This window comes from Siniperca chuatsi, linkage group LG8 (assembly GCF_020085105.1).
Source record: "Siniperca chuatsi isolate FFG_IHB_CAS linkage group LG8, ASM2008510v1, whole genome shotgun sequence".
Lineage (NCBI taxonomy): Eukaryota > Metazoa > Chordata > Actinopteri > Centrarchiformes > Sinipercidae > Siniperca > Siniperca chuatsi.
The window spans coordinates 22,160,293-22,180,438 of record NC_058049.1 but is presented as its reverse complement, the minus strand read 5'-3'; the positions used below and the strand labels follow the sequence as shown (position 1 = coordinate 22,180,438).

Genomic DNA, 20,146 nt, shown 5'->3' with positions numbered 1-20,146 from the left:
TCATGTGACAGCCAGCTGCTACCTAGATCCCAGACAGACCACAAAGTTGTTCACACTGATGTCCTCTTAGAACCAGGTAAAATGACTTATGTAAAATCTTATGTATTAATCAGTAAAACCCCAACACAGATTATTTTAAAGGTGGACATAATCAGGGCCCGAGCATCGACTGCTGCGAGGTCCCTATTGAAACTGAAGGAATTATTATTATTATTATTATTAGTCGTTCTTCCCTTAAAATGAATTGAATTTTTGAGGGGCTAGAGGGGCTTGAAAACTCACAAAACTTTGCACACTTGTCAGAAGTGGCAAAACTCCACATCTGATATGGGTCTTGGGCATGGGTGTGGCAAATTGGCTCGATAGCGCCCCCTACAAAATTTCAACGAATGAGCCCCGGTTGTACATTTTATCTAGATGAACCAAATTTTTGTGGCAGATGTATCATCCCAAGACTTAAAAAAAGGCCTCTTGGAGCCATACCCTAAACACAACAGGAAGTCAGCCATTTTGAATTGAAAGTACAATAGTGCCACCTACTGGCAACAGGAAGTTACAGGCCCTATACTTTTACAAATTACTCCTAGCAGGTTAACCAAATCCACCTCATATGTGGTCAGCAAAGTCTTAAGAACTTGATGATGATAAATGAAGCTTGTGAGTTTTATTGAAACGCTTTTGCCATGTTGGCTTATAATTCACCGTGAAACAGGAAGTTATTGTAACTTTAGTGTACACTGTCCAATCTGCCCCAAATTTCACATGCTTGATAAGAGTCCCGTCCTGAGGACATCTAAATGTCTTTTAGGAGTCATAGTCATTGCGCCACCTACTGGCAACAGGAAGTAAGCCTTCTGTGACAATCATCGTTTGATTTACATGAAATTCTCATGGTGTAGTGTACACTTGATATACTGGAACATAAAGTATAATTAGTGGGTGTTCTCTAGCGCCACATAGTGGACATTCAATTCCTCTGTGTTGTGTCCAAAACACATGAAAATCCAGAGCCGTGTTAACTGACCTCTGGCAACGATGCTGCGACTGCGGCACACCCCGACGTGCAGGAAGCTGCTTGCAGCTTTAATTAAGATTATATTGGGAACTCAATAATACTATCATGGTGTTAGCGCTAGCACTAGCTTAATTTATAGCTGCCTTTATGTAGCGTAACCTACAGCTATATTTACTTTAAGAAATATCATTTTGTGAGATTGTGGCGGAAACACTAGTTTCACCTGTAAATGTTTTTTTTTCTGTAATGAGCGATCTTTAATGTGTTTGTTGCCTCACTCTTTGCTTCTAAGCTAACGCTAACACCATGCTAACATTATATTGCCAATATAATCATTATTCTGTCCACCTTTAATGTCATTCATTCTGGGGTTTATGTCAGTAGGCGATTTGAGGGGGGATGAAAAATGACCAAAATCCATTCCCCTTGTTAATCTGCTCAAAATATGCTCTGTGCTTTGTCTCGTAGTGGTGCTTCACATTGTCGCTTTTAATAATCACCACGGTCTTGGAACATAGGCGACATACTGGTTTTAAACTGCCTGTGGGAAGATTGAACATGTAAGAGTCTGTCCATTCTTGATGAAAAGCTTTTTTTCTACTTTTTTATTTTTAGAGCACACCATGTGAAATTATTTCCCCGACTTGTCTGTGTCCCTGTTTGTGTGTGTGTGTGTGTATGTGTATCTCACTCACTGACTTGAGTCGTAATGCTCATCGGAATGCACAGATTTGATTGGCTGACTAACATCACGTGAAATAATTTACAACGCATGCATTTTGGTCTGTGAGTTTCCTGGGCTGCTAAACCAGTGCTGTACAGGCTAGAAAAGCTGCGCCAATTAAAATAGAAATGCTCCGTCAAAAGAAAAAAAGGCACAAGCAAGCCCTTCTCCCCCTGTTTTCAAGTAAACCTTTTTGAATGAGATAATATTCCATAGTTCCCATGATCCACTTCTCAATGCATTTATTACATGAATTTCCTGGCTAATGATATTTGAACTAAAGTGAATACTTCCTTGCATTCTGCTAAATCTGCAGATGTCAAACCACTATTAAAAGAGACTAGACCTCAACATCACAATAATCATTCATTACCGGGCAATCTCCAGTCTCTCATTTCCCAGCTGGAGACTGTCCTTAAACAATTGGTTGATTACCTACTGAATGGTCAATCACTTACACGTCGACTTCCAATCAGGCAAACCACGGTACTGAAATAGCCGCTCAAAGACCTAAGAGTTAATAGGGACAATGATGTGTCCTAGTATTGTTGTATTTGAGCACAGCATTTGACACAGTTGATCAAAACATCTAATTTCAAAGGGTTGAGAAGTAGTAGCCTTTTCCTCTTTTCTATATATTTGTTTAGTTTGCATTCTATCTAAAAGGAAGGTATTTTACTATATCTCTGGAAATACTATGCCAATGAGATGTAGCTGTACAAATCCATTTCCCCATGGAAACCTGAGCCTTTTTTTAAGGAATAGTTAAATCATTTGGGAAGTATGCTTATTTGTTTTCTTGTCGAGAGTTAGATGAGAAGATTGATTCCACTTGTGTCCGTGCATTAACTATGCAGGTAGAGCAAGAAGACAATCAGCTTAGCTTAGCATAAAGACTGGCAATAGCTAGCCTGGCTCTCTTCAAAGTTCAAAAATCCGCCCACCAGCACCTCTACAGCTCACTAATTAACCTGCTTTATCTTGTTTGTTTAATCCATACACAAACAGAAATGTAAAAACGACAAGTTGTGGTTTATGGGGAGTTATGTTCTGTTATTATTTCTTGGTGAACAGTGTTCGGGCACAATGACTTTCTGGGGTCTCAGCTGGTTGCCCGGCAACCTCACAGTGCGCCGAGAAGTAGTCACAGCATGTAACTCCCAGTAAAACCACAACATGTCATTTTAACGTTTCTGTTTGTGTTCAGGTTAAAAAAAATAGTTTCTAGTTTTTCCAGATTATTTCATTTATATAGCACTTTAAAAAGCAGGTTTTGCACCTAAGTGCTTCACATAGACAGACATATTTGTTTACACATGCAAGCGTAAAGGCATATTTGTGCATAACAGATGTTGTCGAAATAAAGCATGATTAAAATAGAAACAAGTTAAACACAATTTAAAACCCAAGGAATCAGATAAAAATAAAACAGGTTAAACACAATTAAAGCCAGAGAATAAAAGTGGGTCCTAAGTGCATCTTAAAAGCATTAACAGACTCAAACAGGCTATTCCAGAGCCGAGGAGCCGCTACAGCTTTTTCCGACAAACTGGGCATAGCCAACAACATACCATGGTGGGAGGATCTCAGGGCTCTGGTGGTGCTGTAACGGGTGAGAAATTCTGAGATATATGTTGGGGCGAGACCATGGAGAGATCTGTAGACAATTAGAAGGATTTGATATATATTGGGAAATAGAATCCTGAGAGATGGCTAGGTAGAGGGAGTTATAATAGTCCAGCCTGGATGATATTAGTGCATGAATGACTTTTTAGATCAGAGGGTGATAGGAAATGCCTAATTTTGGAGATGGTTCTGAGTTGGAAGAAGCTGGACCTGACAATGGAATTTACCTGCCTGTTTAAACTTCGATCAAATAAAACACCCAGGTTCTTGGCATGAGGTCTGATGTAGGCGGAAAGGTGATTGAGGTTCTGGGCAGTAACAGTGGCATGATGTGGGGGGGGCAAAGAGTAGGATCTCTGTCTTGTCCTCATTTAGCTTGAGGGAATTATGAGCCAACCAGTCTTCAATATCTTGAGACAGTTTTGTAATCAAGTTACAACGACATAATTTTGGGAATTGAGGGGGAGATAGATCTGGGTATCATCTGCGTAGCAATGAAAAGCGATGTTATGAATTTGGATGATTCCTCCCATTGGGACCATGTAAAGACAGAAAAGTAGTTTTTTAAAGTAAGTATATTTGCAGATATAGAGGATGAGCTGCTAATGGAAATAGTGAATTGTCTGTTTGAAATGTAAGAATGGAACCAATCAGTCATCCCAGAAATGCCGACCCAGCGTGTCAAGCGTTCAAGGAGAATTGTGTGGTCGACAGTGTCAAAAGCTGCACTGAGATCTAGAGACAGACAGAGCATTTACCGGCATCCAAATAGATAGAGATCGATAGATTAGTGGGCTTTACAGGTGCTAGTAGTTGAAGACAGAGCCAGGCTAGCTGTTTCTCTCTGCTTACAGTTTTTATGCTGAGCTAACCTAACCAGCAGCTGGCTCCTCCTCCATAGTTAACACACAGACAGGAGAGTGGTATTGATCTTGTAATCTAATTCTTGGCAATAAAGCGAATAAGCGAATTTCCCAAAATGTCAAACTACTTCTTTAAGACACTAGTTCACATCAGTTAAATAAATGACTGAATATCACACAAGGTATTTTGACTCAATAATATTCACAGCATAGGTAAAACTGCCTTTAATCACTTCAAAAAACATACCTAAAGTACAAGTTTTCTTTTGTCACACCCAGATGTAGAAAAATGCACACGACTGCTTTTAAAGGAAATTCTTATTTTTCCACATGCTTTTAATGTACTGTATATAGGGTTATATGGATGTTTACTTATGGGATTAACAGGTAGCCTTTTTGGATCTAATTTATGATCATTTCTGATTTACTCACTTTTTCATGTGAGTAACAAGTATGCATACTTTTCATGACTCAGGTGTTTTTACTTTTTCTTTTTTCAAGTATTTTAAATGGCATTTTTGCCTTAATTTAACAGGCACAGTAGAGAGATGGAGAAAAAATGGAGATGTACAGAAAACGAGATGAGCAAGAGGATGGATGAATGGGAACTGGGGACGTTGCAATTACTGTACCCAATCAGTGTCTTAAACCCAGAGACCAGACTCCAGATATTTTCTTATTTTTCTCTCATTTAAGATAGAAATAAGAATACATTTGAAACTAGAAGAGTGCACTCAGTAGAGTGCAGATCTCCGCCAGGTGTGTCTGGGGGCCTGTGGGTGGGGAACAGGGAGTGCAGGGCAGGCTGTGTGTCCAGTGTGTATGCACGAGAGTAGTGTATAGCATAGTGTAAATTTTCTTATATAGATGTATGCCAAGTTTTTAAAGTGTTTTTGTATAGTGTAGTCTCAGTTTTCTTTAAGATGCATAGAATAGTGTAATGGTATTGTAACCGAGCGTCCTGGGTTCGCCTCACTGTATAAACTTGATAAGGAAACAATAAATGTGATGATAAGTTCAAACTTCTGAATTTAAACATTCTTATTTAGAACATTTTGTTGTAACACACCACACAAAATAAAGCCCCTCGCTACCTCCCTCTCCCCTCCCAAACAAACAAGAGTTGAATCTCACTCAGTTGTCCCTCCCGGCTCCCTTACAGTCAAGATGGCGGTGAAGATATCAAAAACGGGGATTTATTCATCTCGTATCATGCCTAACTTTAGTGGATCATAACATATCGGGTATGGAATTAATCTGCAGATGCTACAGGATGAGACCAAACTTTTCTTTTGATGTCAGTTTTTGAGCCACGACAAAGGCCAAAATGTGGTCTGCAACAGACTAGATAAACCTTGTTTTTGGCCTAGCTGTTTGCTGGAAATGCCTTTTGCTAAATTGTAACGCATATTGTAAAATGGCGAATACTGCTGAAAAGACGAAAGTCTAAGCTTTACGCTAGGCTCAGTCAATAAAATAGGTTTTTCAAAAACTTTGAATCATCGCAACCACAAGAGGTCCTTGAGAATACAGTCACAAATGTGCCCAAAAATATATTCGGCTGATGGTCCCGGTAGTATGCGAGATTAGCTGCGGACAGATACACACACGCACACACACAAATGACCAAATGCATGAACCCATCCAGGCTTATGCCTGGCGGAGATAATGAGGCCCATTGTATCTTATATTCTACCTACCAGTTGCATGAGTGAGACCCCAGACCTCCTGGCCATAAACATCAGTCTTGTTCCAGACCAGTCTGTGGACCAGGCCAGGCCCAGCGGGATACCAACGCTGGTACAATCTTCCCTGGATCGATGCACGGACATGCACCTTGGACAGACCGCCCAGTGGTGAGATGGGGGACGATGGGGAGGGAGGTGTGAGGAGGATTCGCAGCAGAGAGAGGTAGCCTGCAGCACGGGTGCTCAAATAGTTCAGCTTCGCAAAGGCTCCTGGGATTGAAACTTCTTCCTGCACCACCTAGGGAGAACAAGATGGAGAGCAGAGTGAGAAATACAGGTGACGGAAAGAGGAGAAATAAGAAATGAGACAGAAAGAATAATACAAAGAAAGGTGTCTATCATTACTTTGTATTTGTATAATAAGCTAACATAATAAGTGCTATTGGCAAGTACATGAAGAAATAGCTCCCACAGTGCATCAAATATGTGTTAGCCATGTTACAATAATAATCAGAAAATGAAGAACACACTTTTCTTTCTTAGTGAATGAAATGAACTCTGAATGATGATATCTGTCTGTACCATGAGGGTTTTCTTTTAAATAAATTGTAGGAAAAATGCTTATATATCCTATACCTTACAGACTAGCAAATACAAAGCCATGCTCATCACTCTGATAAACAGTTAACTAGCTGCTGCAGTAATATAATATTTCTCTTGGCTAAAATCAGATGCTGTTTTGAGTCAGTGATTACCTTATATCAAATTATCTCTAAGAGGCCTATCTCTGACACATTTTCATCAAAAGTCTAAAGGCTTTGATTCCATTTATTAATACAAGTGAACACAAGGTGTTACTAAGCTCACTGTGAACACTAAGCACAGTTCTTTCCATTTATTTGCTTGCTGCCTGTTTGTCCTGAGGATTTGTGATAAGGATAAAATGTTCCTTCATTCTGACGATCTGTTCATCCCAATCTCATCTGATTTTGTAAAATGAGCTTGAACTGTGAAGTGGACATGATGTGTTGCAAATATGAATAATAATTAAAAAGTAAAATCATTACTTTTCTCTGCCACAAAATGATCTTGTGACCATAGTACATATTGGATATGGACAGTATCATGTGTCCAGGTAAAAAGAAAACAACTTTCTGTGTACCAAGAATTTTAGCTAGAACTGAAATAAGGTCAGAGTGAGGTTTTGGTCATTGTAAAAAATCTTTGAAGTCACATTGAAGGGCAAATATATAATTATCAGTCTGACCTCCACACCTGACTTTCAGCCACCAAATTTGCTTTTGTGGTGGGGAAGTATATGGATGGAGCACAAATCTGCATTTTGCTCATTCCTTATTTGCATGATGCAAATATAAACTGAGCTAAATTTGCAAAATCCTGTGAGACCAGGTTGGTTTGTTGCTGACCTGTTACAAATTGAGTCTACGCTTCATTCTCACTGCCTGTCATCTGTAGACATAAAGCAGTGCATTGTTACATTTCATATAGGCTTTCTGTTTTGTACCTGTAGCTCAGGTACTGCTGGCCCCTTCTCTGCACATGCTCTTGTGTATCTGGGAAGTGGGTAGGGCAGGACCAGCGGGTAGGGACTCAAAACACTCCTGATGTCACATTTAGGAGGTTGAGCTTCCTCCCTGGACATGGTCACCTGATCCAGAACAAGGAAGTTGTTGTTAGGCGTCCAGATGGTGCGTGTCTGTGGCAGGAAGGGTGGGCGCTGGAACATCAGGGTCATGGACATGGCACCCAAGGTCACCAGGTCAAAACTAGAGTTAAATGACAGTAAGACATAAGAAGATTGGAGCATGAGGGGTTTAAGAGAAGCATATCTTTTGTGTATTTTGTGTGTGGATGTATCTACCTTCCATCCTGCCTACTGATAGTGTAACCATACTCTGGATGCTGTGGGAAGGTGATGTTGACTCCAACCAGAGGAGAGCCATCCTGTAACGCAACACTACCTCGAATCACAGCTACTCGACTGGAAAAACAAAGACGGGAAGCAGAGAGAGAGAGCAAGAGAGAAATAGATATACAAAGAAGGGGAGAGATGACAGGTTTACAATGATGGAGAACATAATCATTGTTTGAAGAGAGAGGCATATTGTGACGCACTAGCCAAACGACCTTGTGGATGAAGAAAAAGCAACTGCATTTATTCTGTTCAGTACAATTCCCTTCTTTAGCACAGAGAAATTTGCCAGCGATACCTTACCAGGATACAAGGACCATAAATATAGCTTTACCCTCAGTAAAACCTTTCAACACCCTGTCATATAAAAAAAAAACTTCCACATCATGTTTATATTACAGTGACAGTGCCTGCAGCAAAAAAGGTCTGTGTTGTTCTTTAAATAGTCCTTAAAAATCACATCTCGGCTATTTTGAAATATTCATCTTGATTTTGCAGGTAAAGTGTGAAGTACACTGCTTAAATCTGGAGAAATCGCTGAACTGGTCAAATGAAGACAGATGTAGACAGACACATGTGCACACACACACACACACATTCATTGATGGAGCCTATCTGTAACTCCAGAAGAGGGATAAATGAAGGATGGGGAGGTTTCTCCGGGTGGCTGCATTGCCCCGTTTGTTACTCCTGGCCTGAAAGCTGCCATTGATTTCCTCACTGAAAATAATTAATTTATTTGTTTATTCTACAACTAAAACGGGGGGGGGGGGGGTGCACTTTGCCATTTTTCAGAGAGGCATCACTTCTTGTTTTCCAAACCGAACTTTCTAGGTCATCATCATGCCGGTAAGATGTATTTCCTCTCCTACATAGCAGCGAGAGGCCACTGAAAAATTTATGGTGACACCTTCACGACTGGTGTAACTGAATGACACATTAAGCATTAATATGTAACAAACAAATACTCTGCAGTTGTAGCCTGACACTGATAACCGGAGGACAATGCACAGCCGTCTGACTGCTAATCTCCAGGGGAACACAGATCACTAAGCTGTGTGCACAGGCATGTGAACACATGAAAAGCTTCATTTACAGATGTATTTATGCAATTATCTACAACTCATGTCTACAGCATATTATACAGTAGGACAACTCAAGGACACAGACACACAAAACAAATACATGAAGGTATTTGCATGCACGCATTGAGCTAGGCACACAAAGAGTAAACAAGCACATACCTGGTATCAAAGGGCACGTCTCCCGGGAGAGTGTGTGTGGCCGCTTTGCCAAGGAGGAATAGTATGCGGCGGTAGAAGCTGTTAGTGTGTGTGCTAGTAGGTGAGGGGGGTGTGGTGGGGGGCAGCGGGCTCTGCTGCAACAGGGCCAAGGGGTCGGCCGAGCCATGACACAGAGGGTCAGAGCCACAACTCAGCTGCTCGCAACAGTCTGGGTCTACACAGTCTATCAGGCCATCTGAAATGGACAGGAACATTTATAAAATATAATAGTTTAAATAAAATAAAATACACATTCACACACAAACGGTGTTATGTGAGGAGTTGGTTGTTTAGAGGGTACTTGAATTTACACCGTTAATATAGGTGAAACATTAACATCTTTATTAGACATAGCTAATAAAGGCTTTAATAGATTTAAGTGACTAAGGTGCTGAGAACACATCTATTCTAAAGGCCAAAGTACTGAAGATAGCCGCAGTGGAAAGACATGAAGAAGACACCATAACACCTCAGAACTGCCAAGAAAACTCTACTGGAGTAATCTTATCTACAACAATGAACTGCATCATTATCACGAGTATCAATCAAATGAGATTCATTAGGGGCCATCAGTGTACAATTATGGCATCTATGGCTATAAATCAGACCAGCATCGCCGGCATTATTTGAATGTGATCCATAAAAGTCCAGCGTAAACAATGAACCACAGATACAAACCGAGGCAGCAGGTAAATAGGAGCCAGGCTGGCATTTGTGTTTCCTATTTCAAGCCTGTTTCTGAAAAGGCAGGAAACAGTGCTGACATTTAAATGCATCTGACTACAGAGCAGAGAGCTAAAGGCCAACAATATTCTATTATAACCTCCTCCTACAAAGGTAGCATAGTACAATGGTTGATTTCCATAAGATTCACTACTTCAACTTGAAAGCACACTATTAATCGAATTTCTAATATCATTGTCATTAAAAGAAGACACAGGTTTCTCGCTTATTATGCAGGCATGGTCGTTAACCATAACACAAAGGAGCACAGTGAAAATGTAGATTTTGAACATATGTAATGTGTGTGCATGTAATTCCACTGCCTATTGTGTGGAAAAATCCAGTTTTTTCAAGAGGAAGAACAATAAATGTGCTCCTCTACCCCATCCAGGCGGAATAATTGAAACTCGCTCTTCAAAGTTCCTCTTTATTCTCTGATTACTTGTGATAGAATCTCTCCATCTCTGTCTCTTCAGAGACAAAAAGATTGCTGCGAGAGAAGGCTATGAGAGCCTACGGTATATCTGCAAATTAAGGGAGATGGCTGAATTGTGTGGTAGAAAATTATGGTATTTGAAAAGCTGTGCAAAGAGGTGGAATGATAGAAAGATAAGAGAAGTGTACCATGGTAGCCATAAGGCTTTGTTAGTGAGTCTTTCTCCAGCATAATTGTCCCTAAACTAAGTGGTTTGACGCCTACAGTGCAGACAGTTGAGGAAGTTCATCAATATTCATATAGCATTATAATACCATATAATGGCATGCAGTATATATTCCTCTTTGCATGTAGTGCAATATGTATTTGAATGCCTTTTTTTGTGTGACTGTAATGTAGAGAGAAACCTGTCCCTTCCTCCACCCACTCACCACCTCAATCTCTACTTAACCTACTCATACAGAGAGAAAGAGTGATATTAAATCAAATCAACGCATAATGTGTAGTCCAGCAAAAAGAAAAAAAGAATGGCCATAGTCAAAGCAGCAGAGGCTGAGGTATCGTGATTTTTAGTCTAGATATTGGTCAAAGTACATACACCTACACTTCCCATGATGCAACCAATAGCACCTTTCTGTTAGACCCTCCCTGCGTGACAATGCCTTTTAAAGTCTTTTAAAGAAATAGTCAGACATTTTGTGAAATATGCTTATTCACTTTCTTGCAGAGAGTTAGATGAGAAGATCAATACTGCTCTCATCTCTGTCTGTTCAATTTAATTCTGCAGCTGACAGCCAGTTAGCTTAGCTTAGCATAAAGACTGGAATCAGGGGGAAACAGTTAGCCTGGATCTGATCAAAGGTAACAATATCCATCTACAATGACCTCTAAAGCTCACTGAGCTCATTACAAAACTCATTTGTTTAATACAAACATAAACCACAACAATAATTTGTGGTTTTATTTTGTGTTATATGACTACGTCTTGGCTGGGTGCAGGGACTCTCCAGACATGTATTAAAACATATATACAAATAGTCTGCTTGGAACAATAATGTGTTATAATTATAATAAAGTATAATTTCCACATTAAAATTCTTAAGAGATAGTTCAGCCCAAAATCAAAAATGCACATTTTTCCTCTTACCTGTAGTGCTATTTAACTATCTAGATTGTTGGTGTGAGTTGCCCAGTTTTGGGGATATCGCACGTAGAGATGTCGGCCATCCTTTAATATAATGGGACTATATGGCACTCGGCCAGAAAGGCAAAATTAATTTGTTCATTTCTAAAGTTTTCCTGCTGGACACAAGATGTCTCCTACTTCACTGTAAAGTCCATTCTCAGTGTATGTGCACTGGAGGTTTTCAAATTTCTGCATCACACTTGCATAAGTTGCAAATTGGACCAGGATTGGCTTTTCAAACTATTTGTGATGTCACAAATCATGACTAGTAAACTGAGCTTGTGACCCTGTGTAAAATTGGTGTGACACCCCTTTAAAAAGAGGCAAAGTAAGAAAGAGTTCAGTTTGTTAAAGGTGTGACTGAATTAACAGTTAATATGCTCATATACAATGCGTAAATGTATTAGGTGCACAGTGTGACAGTCCTTTATTTCTTAAACACCACAAGTGAAATATCCATTAATGACAAAATATAATCAAAACAATGAGATAGAACATAATCCATTAATACGATATAAAAACCATCAGTGCCTACACTGTTGGCAGGCCGCAGTCCTGCTATGACTCGTTTCCTTTATTCAGCCCATATTTTATAGTCCACAAAACATTTTTTATTGTATGGCTCTGAGGTTATAATCCAGGGTAAGGACCTGTAATTCATGTTCAGCAGCCATCTACTCAGATTTTCTGAAGTGTTGGCTCAGTCAGTCATGCAGCTTTGGTAAACAATGTGCAGGGAAAAAAAAGGTTACACTGCAGCTAGCAGCACCCCGCACCACCTGAAAAAAGGACTACAAAAAGGCATGTGTGTGTTTGAGGTTTTCTGTGTGCACTGATTCAAACACCACTCATCACAAAGTGTGGAACCACACACACAAAAAAAAACAACAAGGAAGCTTTTACTCCGAACAAAAGCGACACCACCTTGTTTGCAATGATGGATTACAGCACTGGGTTAACGGGCATGTCCATAATGGATATTTGATGGAGTTTCAAAGTGAATGGGCACAGATGAAAGCAATGTAATATTGCAGTATATTCTTAAAATTGTATTGAATGATTGTATGGATTGCAAGGGAATGATTGTAATGAGCAGAGCTCCTGCTACTGCTGAAATGTTCCTTTTTGTCTCTTCACCTGAGGATTGAACTACACAGTTACGAGGCTGAGCGACATACACCTCTCACCTGTCACCAAACACCTTATAACCAAAGAAGCAGAAATCTATTCTGCATGGTTTGCTGTATTTAGACTTGTGAAAATTTCTCTGAGTGCCTTTTATCCTAGCAGGTGGTATGCATATTAGACATTTAGCTGTGATAAGAGGAAAAACATACACACTTGCAAAAATGTGCGCGCACACACTTACACACACACACTTACAAAAATACATATTCAATATAATAATGACCAGCAGGACTCTACGGGAGTCTCAACAGGGCTGGGACAGCACAGTGGGAGGAAGGGGAGGAACAATGAGGCAGATTTTTTGGCAGGAGAAACAGGAGGAGAAGTAATGGAATGGAATGGACAATCTGCCAAAAAAACAGAAATGAAAGAGGTAAGAAAGAGAAAGAGATAGAAAATGATAGATGATGTTAGAATGTCACCTCCGTCGTTGTCTGTTCCATCACTGCAGTCAGTTTCCATGACAACGCTGCATCCAGGCCCACTCCATCCAGTCTGGCAGACGCAGCGCCAGCCGCTCTGCTCCAGGGTACAGCGCCCATGCCCACTGCACAACCCTGGGCAGCCGTCTGAAAAGGTGTGTCCCACATGCACACACACAAACACACATATTTGTGAGCATGTTGTGAGGAGCACAATATGACATTTAAATCCTAAATAAGGATAAATTACCTTTCACAACAACGTCCAAATCATGAGTAACTGTGGGGGGGGGAAAGTGAGAACTGGGTAAGAGAAAGCAATTGCAAATTTTCCCAACAACAGTGACACCTTTTTTTAATCCTATTAATCACACTAATCCAAATATCACAAGGAATAATTAAACACTCCCACATGCACACACACAGCTCACCAATGTTACAGTGCTCTCCCTCCCAGCCAGGCTGGCAGATGCAGGTCCCGTCGTGGCACTGGCCGTGTTCTTCGCAGTGAGGATGGCACGCTCTCTGGTTGCATGCAGCACCAATCCAACCCTCCTCGCACTGGCACTGGCCCTCTGAGCAAACACCATGGCTGCCACATGGCACCGGGCACAGCTCTGTCGAACAGGTGGGTGGGGATATGCGTGAGAAAAAAGCGTGTAAGTGTGAGAGGAAGAGAGAATGTGAGGGAGGGGAAGAAATGGAGGAATTGAGCGTTGGAGGAAAAGAAAAGGTAAAAGAGGCACAGGGGACACGGAGAGAGGAAAAAAGTAAAAAACTCAGAGTTGGGGGTGAGCCATCGGATGTAGGTGAGAGAAAAAAAACAAGCGATAGAACAGGATAACCTCAGAGACTAAAAAGCCTACTTTCTCACAATACACAATCTTCCCACCTCTAATAGCTGAGCTCCCTGAAGGAGAGGAAGAGTGAATAGACTCATAATAACAGCCAAATGCTTCGTATTTGCACCGCATATTTAAACTACAGGGACTCCAATTCAGCTCTATTATTCTTTTCTGACATTTTGATCAGATTTGGTGGGTATGTTAATATCCTTTCTTTTTCTTCATCTCTCCATCTTTGTCTCTGTCAGCTTTCTCTTTTCAGTATCCCCTTCCCTCCCTCTCTCTTGCAACATCCCTTTAAAAGTCTTTCCTCCACTTTTTGTCTATTTCCTTTTCTCTGCACTCCTCACCATCTAACTCTCTCTCTCTCTCTCTCTGCAGAAGCAAAGACTCATCCATCAGTAAAGAGAGCAAAGTGCTGGAGGCACACAAAGACTACTTATCCAGCTGCAGTAAAAAGTTATTTCAATTTAAATATACATAGCATGGAGAGGGAGGAAAAAGTGGATTAAAGTTGGAGAGTTTTTCAGCTCTCTATTAGAATTACATTAGCTTAGCTATGCTTCAACAAGACCAGGACGTAGAATTGCTGGGTCCTTTTGATTAAAAGCCTGGCAGGTAGAGAGAGGCCGCTCATATCTCAGATATTCAGCCACGGTCCATCATTATCATGAGCTATATCACTATAATAAGGCATGCATACACCTGAGAGCAGGAGGTAATGCAAATTGCCTGCAAATCATTGGTGTGCATGGTAATGCGGATCCTTCCCAACACTGTTAAGTTAGTGTGGTGGAAACAGTGCTATAATGGCTATTTTCCTATCTGTCAGTCTACACTGCAAGGACAAGGACACTTTTCTCACTGCATACCACAGAGTACTGCATTCAATATTTTAGACCTTACAGTACACATGCTTTACTTTTCTCATTACAATGGCTCCCTGCCTTTTCCTCACAATCAGTGTAGAATTGCTGTCAATTTAAGCAGGTGGAGTTTACTGAGTGCAAAGAAAAGTTAGGGTAGTTGCAGATGTAAGAAATCTTTTACAACCATATTTAACAACCACACACAAACTAACATGTAGTGTACAGGTAAACGGGCATGCAACATCGGCAAGCTTTTAAATGCCAAGCTGAATGTTCCTTAGAGCAGTCTCTAAAAAGCCCTTGCAGCAAAGTGAGAATAGAGGTCTTTTCTTTTTCTCGACTGCCTTTTTTCCCTCATTTAGCTGAAGGGAATATGTGTGTGCGCCTGTGCGTGCATGTGGGCGTGAGCATACAGTATGTGTGTTATTGTAAAAAAAATGCACAGTAAAGTGAGTGCTATTGCAAGGGGGGGCTCCAGAGTGCTGCCATGCCGAGAGTCATGAGGGGAAATCTCATTTAGGACCAGCATGAAGAGAGTGCAAAAACACACCCATTTCACATAGTGGCTCCAATCCATATTTCTCTCTCATGTCTATCAAATCCCCAGAAAATAGTATCTGGCAAGACCACGCTTGCTACAAGAACACCAGTTCACTGGCAAACCAGTGATGTGCAGTTGCAATTTTCGGTGTTTTTTTCTGTGGGTGAACAATAATCCTCAGGTCTTACCAGTGTAGCAGTCTGGTCCCGTCCAGTTGGGCTGGCAGGCACAGGTGTCTGACTCAGGGAGATAGGTGCCATGTCCTGAACACTGCTCCTGACAGGCTGGCAGCGGGTCATCACAGCTCACTCCTGCCCAGCCTGCCGAGCACACGCACTCCCCGCGCACACACACGCCATGCCCGCCACACTGAGGGTCTACGCAGTCCACTGCAGAGAGAGAGAGGACAAAAGGAAAAGCAAGAATGAGTCAGAGGTTAGGGGAGGGAGTGAAAGGGTGGGGGGACGACGGGTTGGGGGGTGCCTGCCTCATTATAATCATCAGTTCACAGAGTATGAAAGCAGTGTTCTTTGCATCCCATCCAGGAGTTAACCACCCTAGCTACAATCCCTGTATCTGTTCCACAACATTACACTTCATAGGACACTTAGAACTGAGGCTTTGATAAGGGGTGAAATGGGTTGGTTTGTGTGTGTGTGTGTGTGTGTGTCATGGTGGTCTGCGCTACACTGTGTTAGTGTGTGTAATTACAGCTCTGAGTGCCAAGCCAAAGCTCAGCACCGTTCGGCTCAGCTCAGCTCAGCTCCGCCGCTCAAGGTCAAACACCTGATTCAGTCTCTACAGGCCGAGATACTGGACGCAACAGCAGGGCGGTCTTTAGGACAGCTGTGCCATCAGGTTATGATCAAGTGTAACATCATCATTTGTTTTAAATATCATGGCTTTGTTTGTTTTTGCTAATTAATTGAGTGGTTTTACAATGGACAGCTGCAAGTAGAGGATATGACAAAGCCTAGGCTGGTTTCCTGTGCAACTGTAAGGTGCCCCAGCTACCTGAGCTACCTGAATCATTTATATTTTTGTCATTTGAACCCTAGGCTGTTTTTTCACTCCCTTTTCTTACAGTATGTCTCAGCTACTATAATATAACTGCATATACTGTGTTGTAGTCGATATTTAAGAGCTGTGATATTCATGTACCATTCCTTTGTGTTTGTTTCAGAAACTACTATCCCTATGTACAGCTTTTGACTGGCTGTAACTATGTTACCACCTTACAATGAAGTAAAGAAGTTAAACGACAACTGGTGACTTAGTGCTCTCTGATAGGAGCCCTGTGGTGGCTAATACATCACCAGCAATTTTTATAGGGTTATAATCCCAACATACAGCATACAGCAAATATACAGTATATACATACAATTATTTGTTATTTTCAGAATAAGTTAAGTTGCTTATAAATGCCATCATTTGGCATGCGAGTGGTAGTATACATGACAGCTAGGACAGGAAAAAAAGGTCTGACGCAATTTAAAATTGATGCCTGTATGTCCTAAGTTTTTTAACACATCGTAAAAATCTGTATATGAATGGATAGTAGAGTTTCAATGTTATAGTGAAGAACCATGTTGATAGGACATTCTATGCTTTTGTACTGTCAGAAAACAATATTGTATAATAAAAAAAAGCTAATTGTCATGGATTTTCTTATTCTTGTTTCGATTTGGGATGAACATGTTTTAAGTTCTTGCCACTACTGTTCCCAGCATTCTTTTAGGGTGATGTAAAGAGGAAATTATAATGTTGCCATGGAGTCAGTGAATTAGCTCTGCACTACCTGAACTCTGTTTTGTGCAGTCTACATTTGTTAACATTTTGCTACATTTGCACCATGAAAAGTCACGAGTTAGAGTTATCTACTAGCAGTTCCTGTTTGCACCTTAACAAACCAAACTCACCAAATCAAAAACCAAATCAAATCAAGTTAATTGTCACATACACAATCATACACAGTACAATGCATAGTGAAATTTGTTCTCTGCAGTTAACCCATCGTAAGTATTAGGAGCAGTGGGTAGCCACTGTGCAGCACTCCAGTTCTAAGCCAGAGTCTTGGTCGAGGGCACTGACAGGAGAATTAACCTAATATATATGTTTAAAAAAATGCACATTGTATCAGCTTGGATCAAAGCTAAAATTCATTTTTAAAGCTGCATTAAATGACTATTGGCATCTTGGGGGCAATTGAACAAGCAAAAAACACATATCATCACATCAGTTGTTATGGCTAATGTGTTAGCAAACAATTGCCTATTTACACATCCAGCAGACACGAAGCAGCATTAGCATTCATTATAAGTCATGTTCCTGTCCAACTCCTGTGGTAAATATCTCTTGGTAAAAGTCTCTTTAGCAGCTAAATGTTCCACTATGTTGACTAGCTAGTCGCTAACTTGCCCCTGCCTGCCCCTTGGAGCTGGGCAGGATGTAAACAGAGGTCTGCTGCGGCTGGAAATGGGGTTGAGATGTGGGCAGAGTTGCTGGCTAGAAAACCAAAACAATGATACATGTTCTCCCTCTTAAAGGGTGTTTTTTTAAGAGTTCTTTCTTATCCGGACTGATGGTCTATGGATAGAGGGTGTTGTATGCTGTACAGATAGTAAAGCCCTTTGGGGCAAATTTGTGATTTTGATTTTTGATCTATATAAATTAAAATTGGGGTGTGCAGAGTTGGGTGATAGTTCTCTGTAGGTTTGTCACTACGACCCCTGTCAAATTACACATATTCATTTGATCCATTGTCAATATAAAAATATTGATTGATGCAGCTTTAAATTGAATGCTTACCTTAAATAAAAATAGCAACTTCATTAACTTAAATGTATAAACGTATAAGTGGAGCCATTTTTGTTGTGCAGATGTGACATTATGAGGTGTGTATCTGCTTTTGAGAGTGTAAAACCTCTTACCTTGTTCACAATTCACCCCCTTGTAGGCTGGACTACATATGCAGATTCCCTGGATGCAGGAGCCATGGTTGGAGCAGGTGGGGTCAATACACTGACCTTCCTCCACATTACACTCTGCCCCCTTCCACCCTGCCAGGCACACACACCTTCCTTTCTCATACACGCCGTTACCGCTGCACAACACGGGGCATGAATCTGCAACAGGACAAACACAGATTACATCCACGTATTCAGTAGCACACACATGCAAACACACACACACACACACACACACACACACAGTGCTGCAGTATATTAGCTGGGAGACCGCAGTAACCTACCGTGAGTGGGGCTACGCTCTCTTATCTCAGCTAGTGCGCGGATTCAGCAAATCCTCAAGCAGCCTCTGTCTCCCTCTCTTTCTCTCACAGACACATGCACATACGTACACACACACACACACACACACACACACACACACACATACACTCCAGCTTATCCCTCACGCTGTTTCAATTTACTCAAGCACCACCTGAGCCTGGCTACCACGGCAACCCAGGAATTGTAGAAAATCCCCCCAACGTCACCTCACTCGCTCTGAACAGGCCGTGAAAACAATCGTGAAAACGGAAGATTAGGAAAGAGAGCATTAGGGGTTTATAGAATGAGAGTGGAAAGCAGAGCTATCTCCATGCAGAGATGGAGAGCTGTGTGGCTAATGTAATGACAGCCAGGTAGAATAAAGTCAGTGAGTGACTGATGACGCACTGACAGTTAGCCTCCCCAACCCCCCCTTCATTGCAGCTGGAGGACGTATGGCAGCTCAAGACTTCAAATGGATTAGAAAGACAGAACCAACGCCTTTTTTCTGGGATAATTCACAATGAAGGCCCTGTGCGTTCATGCGTGCGGGCATGTGTTATGTGTTTGTTTGATCCTTTGTTAAATCTAACGCTCTGTACCCCACAGTAATAAATTCACACTTCACTTTTTACAACTCTTGCCAAAACTTGCTGTCTAACTTTTCAAACAGAGAATATTATAACGCGAGCAAATGAACGAAGATGAGAGGAAGGAATGAATAAATGATGAGCGTAAATAAATCATAGGATGTGATATCATATCAGCTGTTTCTACACAATGAGACAGATACAACTACAATGATTTTATAAAGAAGGACAGAGGGAGAGAGAGAATGAGAAACAGGCAGCGAGAGAGCAAGAGGGAGAGAGAAGATACAGAGACAGAGAGAAACAAATGAAAGAGAGGTAGAAGAGTAAAAGAGACAGGTAGACCTGTGAAGATGATATGTTGCAGAAAACTTGCAGTCAAAAGAATGGTGGTTTTTCCTATTGTCAACAAATCCCATGAAAAGACCAAAACCATAAAAGTATTGCCTGTGTAGCCAAAGGCTGATATAGCTTATTGCTCTGTGTCATAGGCAAGGCAAAGCAAGTTTATTTGTATAGCACATTTCAGCAACAAGGCAATTCAAAGTGCTTCACACAAATCATCAAAAGCATTGCGACAAAGAAACACACCACAAAAGGACATTTAAATACAATTAAAAAACAGTCATTAAAGAGCTTAGAGAATAGAAAATAAAAACAAGCTAAAATAGAATAAGTAGAATAAGACAGGTATAAAATACAAGAATACTTTAGTGGTGGCAATTTGAGACTTAATAAACGAAAACTCAGAGTTTTTTCCATAGTACTCCAATGTTCTCTAGAACAATTTCAAACACATCAGTGAGTTCACTGGGTGAAATGTTCTGTCAGTGATGAACATGGCCACTGTAGTGTATTTTAAGTCAATCCCACATACTGTAAATTATCTGATAAAACTTGATATTCAAAAAATAGCCTTGTCTTAATAATAGCCAGGGTTTGGCC

At 40.9% G+C, this 20,146-nt stretch overlaps 1 protein-coding gene across 3 annotated transcripts in view; it reads right to left on the bottom strand.

Moving 5' to 3' along the window:
• The window catches only part of tenm1 (teneurin transmembrane protein 1), a 164,862-nt gene that overhangs the window by 54,180 nt on the left and 90,536 nt on the right, over window positions 1–20,146 (bottom strand). For all 3 annotated transcript variants that reach the window (XM_044204925.1, XM_044204928.1, XM_044204926.1), the window contains exons 10-18: window positions 18,273–18,467; window positions 15,531–15,731; window positions 13,519–13,704; window positions 13,338–13,367; window positions 13,088–13,234; window positions 9,094–9,328; window positions 7,799–7,918; window positions 7,442–7,703; window positions 5,929–6,214 (exon numbers count right to left, since the gene is read on the bottom strand). In XM_044204925.1, coding sequence (XP_044060860.1) covers window positions 5,929–6,214; window positions 7,442–7,703; window positions 7,799–7,918; window positions 9,094–9,328; window positions 13,088–13,234; window positions 13,338–13,367; window positions 13,519–13,704; window positions 15,531–15,731; window positions 18,273–18,467 — 1,662 coding nt within the window. The remainder of the gene's footprint in view (window positions 1–5,928; window positions 6,215–7,441; window positions 7,704–7,798; window positions 7,919–9,093; window positions 9,329–13,087; window positions 13,235–13,337; window positions 13,368–13,518; window positions 13,705–15,530; window positions 15,732–18,272; window positions 18,468–20,146) is intronic.